The sequence below is a fragment of the Pelodiscus sinensis genome, chromosome 15 (genome assembly GCF_049634645.1).
Source record: "Pelodiscus sinensis isolate JC-2024 chromosome 15, ASM4963464v1, whole genome shotgun sequence".
Classification (NCBI taxonomy): domain Eukaryota; kingdom Metazoa; phylum Chordata; order Testudines; family Trionychidae; genus Pelodiscus; species Pelodiscus sinensis.
In genome coordinates, this window is record NC_134725.1 from 23,060,185 (window position 1) to 23,073,268 (window position 13,084).

The following is a 13,084-nucleotide window of genomic DNA, read 5'->3' on the forward strand; positions in this document are numbered from 1 at the left end:
ACAGACCCAAGTCCCTCAGCCTCTCCTCATAAGTCATATGCTCCAGCCCCCTAATCATTTTGGTTTCCCTCCGCTGGACCCTCTCCAATGTGTCCCCATCTTTTTTGTAGTGGGGGGCCCAGAACTGGACACAATACTCCAGATGTGGCCTCACCAAAGCCGAATGTGTTAGCCTGAAAGTGCAGCAAATAGTTCTAGCACCTGAATGCTGCAAATACTTATGCATGGAGAGAAGCTTTAGTTCATTAGGACTACTAATGCACATAAAGTTAAGCTCATGATTAAGTACTTGCAGTACTGGAGGGATCAAGCTGTCATCTGCTTATCATAGAGATTCCTCCACTGTACACTGGGGTGAATGATACTGACCTGCACTTGCTGTTCTACTGATGAAAAGTGTTCTGTAACAGCAACGTATTATTAGTATTAGTGCTACCAAGTAAGTGATGCTGGAGAATAGATACACAATCACTGATAATTTCAGATCAGTTTTATTTTCTTAAATCAGTGCTATACAATTTAAAACCAAAACAAAGCCACACAAAACACAAATGAAAAAACTGACAATCAATCATTACCTTATAAAGAATATCATACACTTTCTCACAAACTTGAAGATAAATGTTATTAGACTGAGGTTTCTTGAAATCTATTGAAGATACCATATACAAACGCTGCAACAAGTAACAAACCCATAACAATAATGAAGAGACTACACTAGCAACTTCAAAATTTATTTTCTTGTTTTGCATTCCTTGTCTACAAAGCAATAAATACTAGTTTTTATCCCCTCCCCAAAAAAAGTTGGTTTCATGCTACATGCAGTTAAGATAACAAATAGTCACCAAAGTGGTGGCAAAAGAAAATCATTTGCCTTTTTAGCTTTTGTTTACTTTTTTTCAAAATCCAACCACAGTGGCTAAGTTTCAAGTATTGAGAAAATGTATATATAATATATACACGTGCGTGCGCCACACACACACACACACACACACACACACACACACTTATTTGTATATTGGTTGAAGTTCTGTAAACCACATTTTTCTGGAGCAATATATATTTATATATGTTGAATGTGGACAATTTTGATACATTCAAGTAATTAAGTACAGCTGGAAGGTTAGTGCTGAGCTTGCTACGTACAAGAATCATTACACCTGTGACACATATACAAATCCTGGGATGCAACTAATACTTGGCAATAAGCTATTAAGTTTGTGGGGTATACATGGCATTCAAAGCATGTGCCTGCTTGGAACTCTATTCTGGCTTACTGTTTTCACACTGCATCCAGATTATTGTACTATACTTGTAGTGTAGCCTATTGCAGGACTAGTGGCAATCTTTTCTGAAGCAGTCTGTTTCTTGTTTAACATCTCTAGCCACCAATTTGTTTTTGTTTTAGGCATAGGCACATAGCAACAGGCAGTGAACGAAAGAAGCAACGGAAGCCTCATACAGATGCTACACATCATGTAATCACACTACCCTGCAAAGAGGTGGGGATTTATTTGCTTTTGTGTTCAGCCACCAGAAGTGTCCATCTTGCCACAGATGAAGCTGGTTCACAAGTCTGAGTTGTTCCTTGCATAATTTTTTTTCCAAAGAGCATCACACAAAAACGTGCAAAAAACTACAGTAGGAAAGAGAGAGGTGATGAAGAATTAACCACCATCCTGTGCAAAATGTTATTAGATCCCAAAAACTAAAGCACAAGGTTTGCATTTCATCCATGTAGATTATTTTTTCTGCTCAGCGCCAACAAAATACTGCCATGACTCTGATAAATTAAAACATGCCCCCCTCCCTCCCACAGAAAGGCAGCCAGTTTTCCCCTCACACACATACTTGCAGCATCCAAACCTCAACAGGTAGGTCTTCAACTGCTCACACCCACAGCCTTGTTTGGCGACAGTCTCTGAAAAAGAAATGCTGAAGGTAACTGAATACTAACTGGGTTGGTTGGTTTGTTTTATAAAAATTAAGCAGAAAAACAATAAAAAAATTCCATTGTAAGAATGTAAGATCTCAATGTCTGTTCTTGAGCTCTTAAAAACCATGGAGCTTTGTGCTGACGGTCCTTAAAAAGAACATTTAAATAAAAAACTCTGGTACTGTAGGATTCCAAGCCAGCTTTGCCTGGCATGGAGGAGAACAGCACATGGATTGTGTGACTGCTGTTTACTGCGCGCACACAAGATACAGTACAATTAAATGCGTACAGTGACACACTCGATATATCAATATATATTTGCCTCGAGGAATACAAATTAATATATACACACACACGTAGTGCAATAAAACAAGGAACAAAAGAACAGCATTCCCAACAGTCATGAAGTTCCAGGGTCACAGACTGATGCAAAGTCAATTTGTCAAGAGTTACCATAGTGTGTAAAGTGCTTCTTTCAGTCACAAACTTAGTGTTTCGCGGGGGCAGAGGAGAAAAGGGTTATCTATGCAATAGCTAAAAGTAGGACAGCATGAGTGTCTCTTCATACTGGATATGTACTGATGGACCAAGCTGTGCAGTCAAGGGTCTAGGATATCGACCCCACCAGGGGGAAAATCATCTTGGTTTCTTGTAATGCTAGAGTTGTTTTTAAATATATATATATATATAGATATAAATATATATATATATATAGATATATATACACAATTTGCTTTTCCTTTGTTGCTTCCCCATCCATGTAGGGATCTGACAGCCTACTTGGGCTTGGTGCAGGGAGCCTCTCCAGTGGTGATATGGTTCCAGCATTAACCAGGAAGCCTTTAGGAAGGTTGCAGCTGTCTTCAGTATTGCTCCTGGAAAAGAGAGATCCAACTTCCCCATGTTACTCCTCTCCACCGCACAGGAAGTGCTCCGTGGCATGACATATAGAAGGGCAAGCATGGAAAGGAGCAGCTGCAGGTCAGTAGAAAGTTCCTGAGTGCTTGGCTATCAGCAGGGATTGGAAAAGTACTGTAAGCAACTGGCCTTGAATTATACCCTTCTCAGCTCGCATTAACAGTTTACCTGAAACTTCCTGCTCAGTGTTTCAGCACATCCACTGCCAGCAATGGATGCAGCACTAGAACACTCCTGCTCTGTGTGGGAGGGCTAGGTAGCAGACTTGTCCTTTGAAGGAGAAGTGAGAGAAAGGAAAATTGTATCATTTGCCCCCTCCCCTGAGAGAGGGAAAAGTCCTGCAACTCTCTTACGTCATTCCCCAGTATATATGATGGAAAAGTGCTTGCAATCACTGCTGTCTATGTCCTCAACAACAGAATCCAAATTCTTGCTGTGGAAAACCTTTCTGATGACAACAAATAAAATCAAGCAGTTTGTTTGCCAGGTCCTCCATAGCCAGACTCCTTCTCCACCATGACAGAGGGCGATTGGAAACTGAATGTGATTGGCTGGCGTGAGGATTGTGGCGAGCAGCACTTTTTAAATCATGCACAGATCCCTGAAAACAGAGCTGACAGCCGGCGTTCAACACACATCTTACCTATCAGAGAGAAAGGACACAGGAAATCAATCTCCCGGCTTCCAGGAATATTACAACTAACAAAATAAGTAGGATCAAATCCTCAACAGATGTTAATGGGTACAGCAGATGTAATGGAGTTACACCAGCAGAGTACCAGACCCAAAACATCCCAATGCAAAGAAGAGCATGAGAAATAGGAATTATCAGAGACTTCAGAAAACAGTATTCTGGACATTGTCCCTCATGGAGACTTGGAGTTCTCAGAAAGGTCTCTAATTCACCTCTAACATCAGTGGGGTTGTAACTATTTAAATCAGTGAAGTGGTTCACGCCAGTAATGAAGATGGCTCCAGATCTCACTCACATTTGTCAAAGCCCCATCTGGGATACAAAGAAATCAGAGTCTAATCAGACCCTAATGGAGGCAGGAAGTTCATAGTTGTGGTATTAATTCCTAATGTTTCAGACTCAAGAATCTGAATTCCCAAGGCAAATTATTGATACCAGTAGGTGTATATAGCCTGGGCTCTACATTTGGATCTAAAATACAGCATGTTGTGTGATAACAAGAGATATGTAAGAGAGACTGTCTTATTCAGGGAGCTGTGAAATAAACTGGGTTAAATAACATATAAAATGGTAATGAAGCTGTGTTGGTCCCATGACATTAGAGATAAGATGGGTGAGGTAGTACCTTTCATTGGACCAATGTCTGTTGGTGAGAGAGGCAAGCTTTCTGGGACTACATCTACATCACAAATTACTTCAGTATAATTTAGATCGCTTACAGATGTGAATACACCATCCTCTGGGCCATTACTTTATTTCATTGATTGCTTGTGGGGGTCAGGTTGATCTAGCATCACTGACATGGCATGTTGTGCTGATTAGGACAGTGGCACTACCCCTTCTGAGGAACAGGTGCAATCTAAGAAGGAACTTTTGGTGTCTCCTGAGGAAGTGTGCAATCCCCCTGTTGGGAAGCCAGGCAGACAACTATAATGGCTTTGCCACTGCAGTTCAAGTGCCAGATTAGCTCTGGTGAAAGCACAGCCAGAGCTGAATTTAACCCACTCTCTTGTTCTTGTACATGATGCTAGGTAAGCTCCCCCTGCTGCTCTGATGCACAGAGGCAGATTGGCTAATGGAGCCATCCTGACCAAATCCCAGCTGAAGAGGGCAGAGAGAAGATTTTCTCAGTCCATGCTAGCTCAGTGCTCTCAAAAGAACACCTACCACTCCATACAGTGTGGAGTCAGTGCAGTAGGACCAAGTGTCCGCTTACAGGGACAGTGGGAGGATGCTAACTGGAAGGATTGTTTGTTTTGGAGTGGAAAAACTAGGAAGACTGGTTTGTTCTCTCAAGGGCACCAAGAGACTGGGTGGCATGAGTCAGGAGGAGCAATAGAGAAGTCAGAGTTTAGGTTTCAACATCCAAGAATTGCCCTGGTGGAAGGAGATAGAGACCCAGGGCCACAGATGGTAAAACACATGGGGCTCTAGTAAGAAATGGAGTGCAAAGCTGCTCACATTTACTGATGTTCTCGATGTCTCCCTGCTCTGTTACGATGTGCAAGAGCCCCTCCATTAGCAGCACAGCCTTCTGATACCTCTCTGCACAGTCCTCCTTGTGATGGAACATCTCGTCCAGGGCTGCAGACTGCACCTGTGTGTAGAGGCCCCCTACCCATTATTCCATGCAGCAAGCATGGGGCAGTATTGCCATGGAGGCTGACTGGCATGTGCACTGAGAGCCGAGTGCCTTTTAATAACAGTTTATTCACCCAATCCCCCAGTTTCGGTCCATGAATCTGTGCCCAATTTGCTGAATAGTTTCATGGGGATGGAAAACTCAACGACATCAAAGGGAAATGTTTTGTTTCAAGCTTCCCAACCCATTTCAGGCTGGAGTTACAAAATGACAGGTGAAAGAAGAGGAGGAAGCAATAGGAACAGCACAATCCCAATTCAGAGCCCCAGTGAACAGTCATTGGGCCAGTGAAATAGAGTGCGAATGGTATCCATCTAGGCTGCTGCAATAACCATATAATTCTTTTTGTTACCATGAGGGACTGGGGAGAGAGAGAGAGAAAGTGAGAGAGAGAGAGAGAGAGAGAGAGAGAGAGAGGGTATGTCTACACTACCCTCCTAGTTCGAACTAGGAGGGTAATGTAGGCATGCCGCACTTGCAAATGAAGCCCGGGATTTGAATTTCCCGGGCTTCATTTGCATAAGTGGGGAGCCGCCATTTTTAAAACCCCGCTGGTTCGAACCCCGTGCAGCGCGGCTACACGGGTCTCGAACTAGGTAGTTCAAACTAGGCTTCCTATTCCTCGTTCCACGAGGTGTACCGGTAGTTCGGAATAGGAAGCCTAGTTTGAACTACCTAGTTCGAGCCCTGTGTAGCCGCGCTGCACGGGGTTCGAACCAGCGGGGTTTTAAAAATGGCGGCTCCCCGCTTATGCAAATGAAGCCCGGGAAATTCAAATACCGGGCTTCATTTGCAAGTGCGGTATGCCTACATTACCCTGCTAGTTCGAACTAGCGGGGTAGTGTAGACATACCCAGAGAGAGGAGGGGCCTGCTCAGAATATCCCATAATCCAACACTTTGGACACTCCTCTTGCAATTGGTGAGCTGCAAGTTCAGATCTCTTCTCCACATCAAGCAAAGAGGAGAACTGACCCTGGGTGTCCCACATCATAGGTGAGTATCCCTAAAAGGAGGGCTCCTTCACTACTCCTTGCCCCCTTGTCCTCCTCTGCTTGTGTTACAATATTCCAGATCAAAAGGAAGAATTTTGAGTTGGGTCAAACAAAACGTTTCAATCAACTCAACTCTAACTTCTCAATTTGCTAAAGGTTTGATTTCGGTTTATCAACCCAAAAATATTTTCTGTATTGCCAGCTATTGAAAAATCCATTATTCACCTAGTTCAATGTATGTCCCTTCCCAGCACTGTAACATGCAATAAGCCAGGTGTTAAAACAACCTGCCAGCACCATGTATGGGAGCTGTGGCCAATCATGCTGAGCATGCTGGACACAGTTATGACAGGGCAGCAAAATCTTTACCAACTGCACAGCATAGCTGAAAATGAGCTTCTCTGCTGTGATGCTGTTGATCCGATCCATGAGCTTCTGTTTATCCAAGAAGAATCTCTGGAGTCTCATGTTCAGAGAATGGCAGGCCGACACGCTGGATTTATAAAGCTCATTCAGCTTCTTCACAACTAGGGCCAAAGAAAAAAAATGTTCATCTACACGTCCGGCTTTGCCTCTCTTGCCTACCTCCCCATGCTTCACACCATGGATGTGTGTCTTAAAAGTGTTTTTGTTTCAAGCAAAGATTCACCCGTTCAATATCATAGGGTATGTCTACACTACAGCGCTAGTTCAAACTAACTTAGTTCGAATTAGTTAATTCGAACTAAGCTAATTCGAGCTAACGCGTCTAGAACTAAAAACTAGTTCGAATTAGCGTTTTGCTAATTCGAACTAGCAAGTCCACATTGAGTGGACTCTGAACAGGGCTTAAGGATGGCCGGAAGCGGTGCCGGCAGGGCATCAGAGGAGGACTTAGAGCGTGGAGATGCTGTCTCAGGCTAGCCGAGGGCTGCGCTTAAAGGGTCCCAACCCCTACCCAGGACAGAGAGTTCTCAGGGGTGCCCCGCTTGAAAACCACTCCTGGCTTGGAGTGCCCGGAGTGCCCACACTGGGCACATCACACCACTCGGCCATCAGCCTGGCTGCACTTGCCGCAGGCTGCCATCTGGGGAGAGGGGGCAATTGGGGGGCTTCAGGAGAGCTTCCACCCCCAGAAGCCTGCAGAGCCAGCCCAGTCCTCCCCATCGGGGGCTCGTACCCCATTCCTCCCTCACCTCCTTCCACTTACCTTTCCCTAGCCCCCCTTCTTATTGATGTACAAAATAAAGATAACGTTTCTTCCAACACTGACTCTGTCTTTATTGAACAAATCTGGGGAGACTGGGAAAAGGAGGTGGGAGAGGGGAAGAGAAAGGCTGGGAGAGGGGAGGGCAACTAACATGATCAGGGGTTGGGAACAGGTCCCAGATGAAGAGAGGCTACAGAGACTGGGACTGTTCAGCTTAGAAAACGGGAGACAGAGGGGGGACAGGATAGAGGTCTCTAAAAGCAGGAGTTGGGTGGAGAGGGTGCATACAGAAAAGTTCTTCATTAGTTCCCATAAAGAAGGACTAGAGGACACCAAAGGAAAGGAATGGGTAGCAGGCTTGAAACTAGTAAGAGAAAGTTGTTGTTCTTGACAAAGCAAATAGTTAACCTGTGGAACTCCTTGCTGCAGGAGGCTGTGAAGGCTACAACTAGAACAGAGTTTAAAGGGAAGTGAGATCAAGTCATGGAGGTTGGGTCCATGGAGTAGTCTTAGCCAGGGGGTAGGAGTGGTGTCCCTGCCCAAGGTTTGTGGAAGGCTGGAGAGGGATGGCACAAGACAAATGGCTTGGTCACTGTCTTCGGTCCATCCCCTCCAGGGTCCCTACGGTTGGCCGCTGTCGGCAGACAGGCTACTGGGCTAGATGGACCTTTGGTCTGACCCAGGACGGCCATTGTAAGCTCAGGGCTCAGGGTCGGGGGTCTCAGTGGACCCCCTTGATTTTCATGCACACCTGCTCCTGGGTGGCCAGGCTGGCAGCACTCCTGCCCTAGCCGGCCACTTTCCTGTGCCTAGTGTGGAGATCGTGGACGAGGTCCACGATGTCCGCACTAGCCCAGGTAGGTGCCCGCCTCTTGCGGTCCAGGGCAAGCTCCCAGGAGCCGCCAGCCTGGTCCCGGGAAGAGGGGGTGGGCTGGGGGACATCGGGTGGGTGGCTCTGTGCCGTGCCAGGTGCAGGGTCTGCTGGCTGGGTGCTGGCAGGCTTGCACCTGGCACGGGCACCGTAGCCAGCGCGTGCCCCTTTAAGGGATCCGGGGCCGGGAGGGGGGCATAGAGTTTCCCTGGTGTTGGCCAGAGTGGCCACCAGGGAAACCTGGGGAGGGCTAGCCTCCCACTAGTTCGAATTAAGGGGCTACACACCCCTTAATTCGAACTAGCTAGTTCGAACTAGGTTTAATCCTCGTAAAATGAGGTTTACCTAGTTCGAACTAAGCGCTCCGCTAGTTCGATTCAAATTCGAACTAGCGGAGCGCTAGTGTAGCGGCTATGAATGTTAGTTCGAACTAACGTCCGTTAGTTCGAACTAACATTGTAGTGTAGACATACCCATACAGACTGTGAAATACCCATTACCACTAGGGGCTTTGACTTAGCATCATACAGTAGTTTCACAGCTCTTACATGGAGAGACCCACGCATTCTTCTAGTTCCCATGCCCCCAGATCTAGTTTAATTTCTTTTAGCTGCAACAAGCTAAAATTCCTTGTGAGCACTTTGCGGCACATGCCACCAGGAACAGCAAATACAGCAGAAATGGAGCCTCTCTTATCCAATGACTGGTGGCATGATGCAAACTTGTCTCACATATGGTAGGTGTTGACACTTATAATGCTAAGAGTGAGTGGAGTAATGGAGTAGAGCAGGGAAGTAGCAATTAATTGCTGACCAGCTCTGTAAGGGAGTTTGCTGCTTTCCCAGCTGACTGTACAAGGATATCTCTTTTCCTGCAAGTCAGCTAGGATTTTAAGGCTGCAGGATTGCGTGACAGAGAAGAGCCAGAAGAATTTATTTAAACATTACTGTGCATGCCAGCAATAGCAATCTTAAACAGTGTTCAACAAAGCAAGAGACTGAGATGCTTTTAGTAGCTCTGATACACATCCCAGACCAACCAAGAGATTTTTTCAAAAGCACAGGTCAGCCTGAAGAGCTAATGAGATTTGCTACTAAGGATGTTAGGAATCAGTTAATTAATTAATTGAATAGTCAATAGAATTTACATTGATTACTCAATTAGTCGGTAAGGTGGGGATTGCTCTGCACTTTAACGGCGGTGACCAACTGGCGGGACCAGCAATGAAGCTAAGCAATAAAGGAGCAGCAGGATAAACGGGGGAGGGCAGGGTGCAGACTTGGCTCCCCAGATCTCAGTCGCCAGCCCTGTCCATTTCCCCTTTAGCCTGCAAATGCCAAGGAGTGAGACACACATCAGGAAAACTCTGTCGAGAGAGACAGGAAGAGAAGAAAAGTTCAAGCTCCCTGAGGCTGAGGCAGTTTCGCCCTCCTTCTCTGCCTTTCTCTGCCTCCCTCTTTTCTGCACCTCTTCTGGTGTGTGCAAACCCAGCATCCCCAATCAGGTTGTGTGGTGGGGAGATGAGATCCTGGCCTGCCGGATTCACAAATCTGCTGCTTCCGGCTCACAAGCTGCCTGTAAACTCCAAACTGTGTATTTCTGTGCAAACTTTGATGTGAGAGAGCCCTGGGAGGGGACAGAAAATGGTAGGGGGTCAGCTTGTTCCTGACACCCCAACACGCGCAAACAAACCAACCTGTGTGGATTTGAGTATCAGAGGGGTAGCTGTGTTAGTCTGGATCTACAAAAGCGACAAGGAGTCCTGTAGCACCTTACAGACTAACAGATGTATTGGAGCATAAGCTTTCGTGGCAAAGACCCACTTCATCAGATGCATCAGATGTGTGGATTTGGTTAGACAAGTGCAGAGTCAGTAATTTAAAAATTGCAGCAAGCATGAGGAACTGGAGAAAGCCCTTTGCTTGCCAGGCTGAGGCAACATCCGGGCCATTCATTCTGGCAGTGCCGGGGTTACCTCATGATGCACCGGCCTGGTTTCTAAATCAGTTCATTCTAATTTTAAGAGTGTGATTGTGAGCGCATGTTTAAAATGGATTAACTCTGGGAAAATGAAGCCAGGACTACTTCCCATGACAATCTGCCTCTCCCCGCCAGGCCTGCAAGAGCAAGGGGGAGCTGGGAGCACCTCAGCTGGTGGGACACTCGAGCACCATTTCTATTAGTAAATGCCAATCACTGCTTCTGTTCAATGCAGCCATTGATAAATCCGCATGGGGTGGCGGAGGCAGGAGGAAACAGCCTTCCAAGAGCAGTCAGCACCTTTCCCCCTGCTTGAGTCAGGAGCTATGCAGCATCCCAAGCCCAAACCCCCAAATAAGGACCGCAACTTACAAGCCTGAAGCTGAAAGTGAGTTCAGACAAGGGAAAGGCTGGGAAGCCAGAGTAAATCATAGAATCCTAAGGCTGGAAGAGACCTCAGGAAGTCATTGAGTCCTGCCCCCTGCCCAAAGCAGAACCAAGCCCAACTAAATCATCGTAGCCAGGGCTTTGTCAAGCTGGGACTTAAAAACCTCTAGGGATGGAAATTCTACCAACTCCCTTGGTAACCCAATTCAGTGCTTCACCACCCTCCTAGGGAAATAGTTTTTCCTAATATCCAACCTAGACCTTTCCCACTGCAACTTGAGACCATTGCTCCTTGTTCTGCCATCTGTCACTACTGAGAACAGCCTCTCTCCATCCTTTTTGGAGCCTCCCTTCCAGAAGTTGAAGGCTGCTATCAAATCCCCCCTCACTCTTCTCTTCTGCAGACTAAATAAACCCAAATCCTTCATCCTCTCCTCGTAGGTCAATGGTCCCCAACGCGGTGCCTGCGGGCGCCATGGTACCTGCCGGGGCATTTATGTCCACCCGCCGAGCGACCAGGGCCAGCCCAAGCCATTCTTGCGCCCCTGGCCCTGGGCGAGTGGCACATGTGCAGTGCTGATCCCGGGCGCATGCATGGGCACGGCCCCACCTCTGGCGCGTGCGCAGCCCCGCCCCCGGGAACGCGGCGCATGCGCGATCCTGCCCCTGGCAGCCCCAAAAGTTTGGGGACCACTGTCGTAGGTCATGTGCTCCAGTCCCCTAATCATTTTGGTTGCCCTCCACTGGACCTACTCCAATATGTCCACATCCTTTCTGTAGTGGAGGGCCCAGAATTGAACACAGTGCTCCAGCTGTGGCCTCACCAGTGCCAAATAAAGGGGAATAATCACTTCTCTGTATCTTTTGGAAATGCTCCTCCTAATGCACCCTATTATGCCATTAGCCTTCTTGGCTACAAGGGCACCCTGTTGACTCATATCCAGCTTCTCATCCACTGTAATCCCCAGGTTCTTTTCTGGTGAACTGCTACCTGTACTTAGCCAGTAAGCCCCCAGCCAGTAACAATGCTTGGGATTCTTCCATCTCAAGTGCAAGACTCTGTACTTGTCCTTGTTGAACCGCATCAGATTTCTTTTGGCTCAATCTCCCAATTTGTGTAGGTCACTCGATCCTATCCCTGCCCTCCAGTGTATCTACCTCTCCCCCTAGCTTAGTGTCATCCGCAAACTTGCTGAAGGCGCAATCCATCCTCTCATTCAGGTCATTAATAAAGATGTTGAACAAAACTGGCCCTAGAACCGATCTTTGAGGCACGGTGCTTGAAACCGATCGCTAGCCAGACATTGAGCCAGACAATCACTACACGATGAGCCCGACAATCTAGCTTTCTATCCTCCTTATAGTCCATTTTTCCAATCCATACCTCTTAACTTGCTGGCAGGTGGGATAACTTGCTGTATCAAAAGCTTTGGTAAAGTCAAGGCATATCACATCCACTGACTTCCCCATGTCCACAGAGCCACTTACCTCATCATAGAAGCTAATCAGATTGGTCAGGCATGACTTGCCCTTGGTGAATCCATGTTGACTATTCCTGATCACTTTCCTCTCTTCCTAGTGCCTCAAAATGGATTCCTTGAAGATCCCTTCCATGATTTTTCCGGTGACTAAGGTGAGGCTGACCAGTTTATAATTCCCTGAATTGTCCTTCCCTTTTTTAAAGATGGGCACTACATTTGCCTTTTTCCAGTCATCTGAGACCTCTCCCAATCTTAATGAGTTTTCAAAGATAATGGCCAAAGGCTCTGCAATGACACCTGCCAACTTCCTCAGTACCCTTGGATGCATTAAATCTTGACCCATGAATCTGTGTACATCTAGCTTTTCTAAATAGTTCTTATCCTGTTCTTTCCCCACTGAGGGCTGCCCACCTCCACATGCAGGGAGCCCAGGACATGTAATGTCTCCCGTTATGTGATTTATATTGATCCCGTGCTTATTAACCATGGCTATAATCATAGTCAGGGTTCGACAAACTATACAATCTACTCGCCCGTTGTGAGTAGATTTCAGCCGTTCATTCACGGCGCGCACATGTGCAATGCGGCTTTTGTTCATGTGTAGTATGGGGCTGGCGAGCAGTTTTTGCCGCTGTTTGTCAAGTCCTGATCATAGTCATAGACTCTACTGAACCAGTACACACATGTACTTATAACAGTGGCCTCAGCTTAACCGTTGGGAAACTCCCACTGGCCCCCGGCTGATGCAGTATTTCCTTTGGCCACTGCTTAACACCTGAACAAACACAGTGAAGCTAGAGTCACTAAGCAGGGAGAGCTGAGCACTGTGGCCTCTGTGGGAAAACTGCTCTGCAAAGGCTAACTTGCACCCAATGGCTTTCTGAGCTTTTCAGACACTGAAGACGAAAAGGATTTCTAAGTGGTAAGGAGGACATTTAGCTGCATGACTTTCCATTTACATGAACGGAAACTGTGTAGCCAAGTCCCTCTGC

The 13,084-nt window shown here is 46.6% G+C and overlaps 1 protein-coding gene across 4 annotated transcripts in view; it reads right to left on the reverse strand.

Annotated features, from left to right (window-relative positions):
- Positions 1-472: 472 nt before the first annotated feature.
- ULK1 (unc-51 like autophagy activating kinase 1) overlaps positions 473-13,084 on the reverse strand; it is a 150,823-nt gene continuing 138,211 nt past the window's right edge. For all 4 annotated transcript variants that reach the window (XM_075898408.1, XM_075898409.1, XM_014572209.2 and 1 more), the window contains 3 exons: positions 6,554-6,711; positions 5,010-5,145; positions 473-3,497 (listed from right to left, as the gene is read on the reverse strand). In XM_075898408.1, coding sequence (XP_075754523.1) covers positions 3,442-3,497; positions 5,010-5,145; positions 6,554-6,711 — 350 coding nt within the window. In that variant the 3' untranslated portion in view covers positions 473-3,441. The remainder of the gene's footprint in view (positions 3,498-5,009; positions 5,146-6,553; positions 6,712-13,084) is intronic.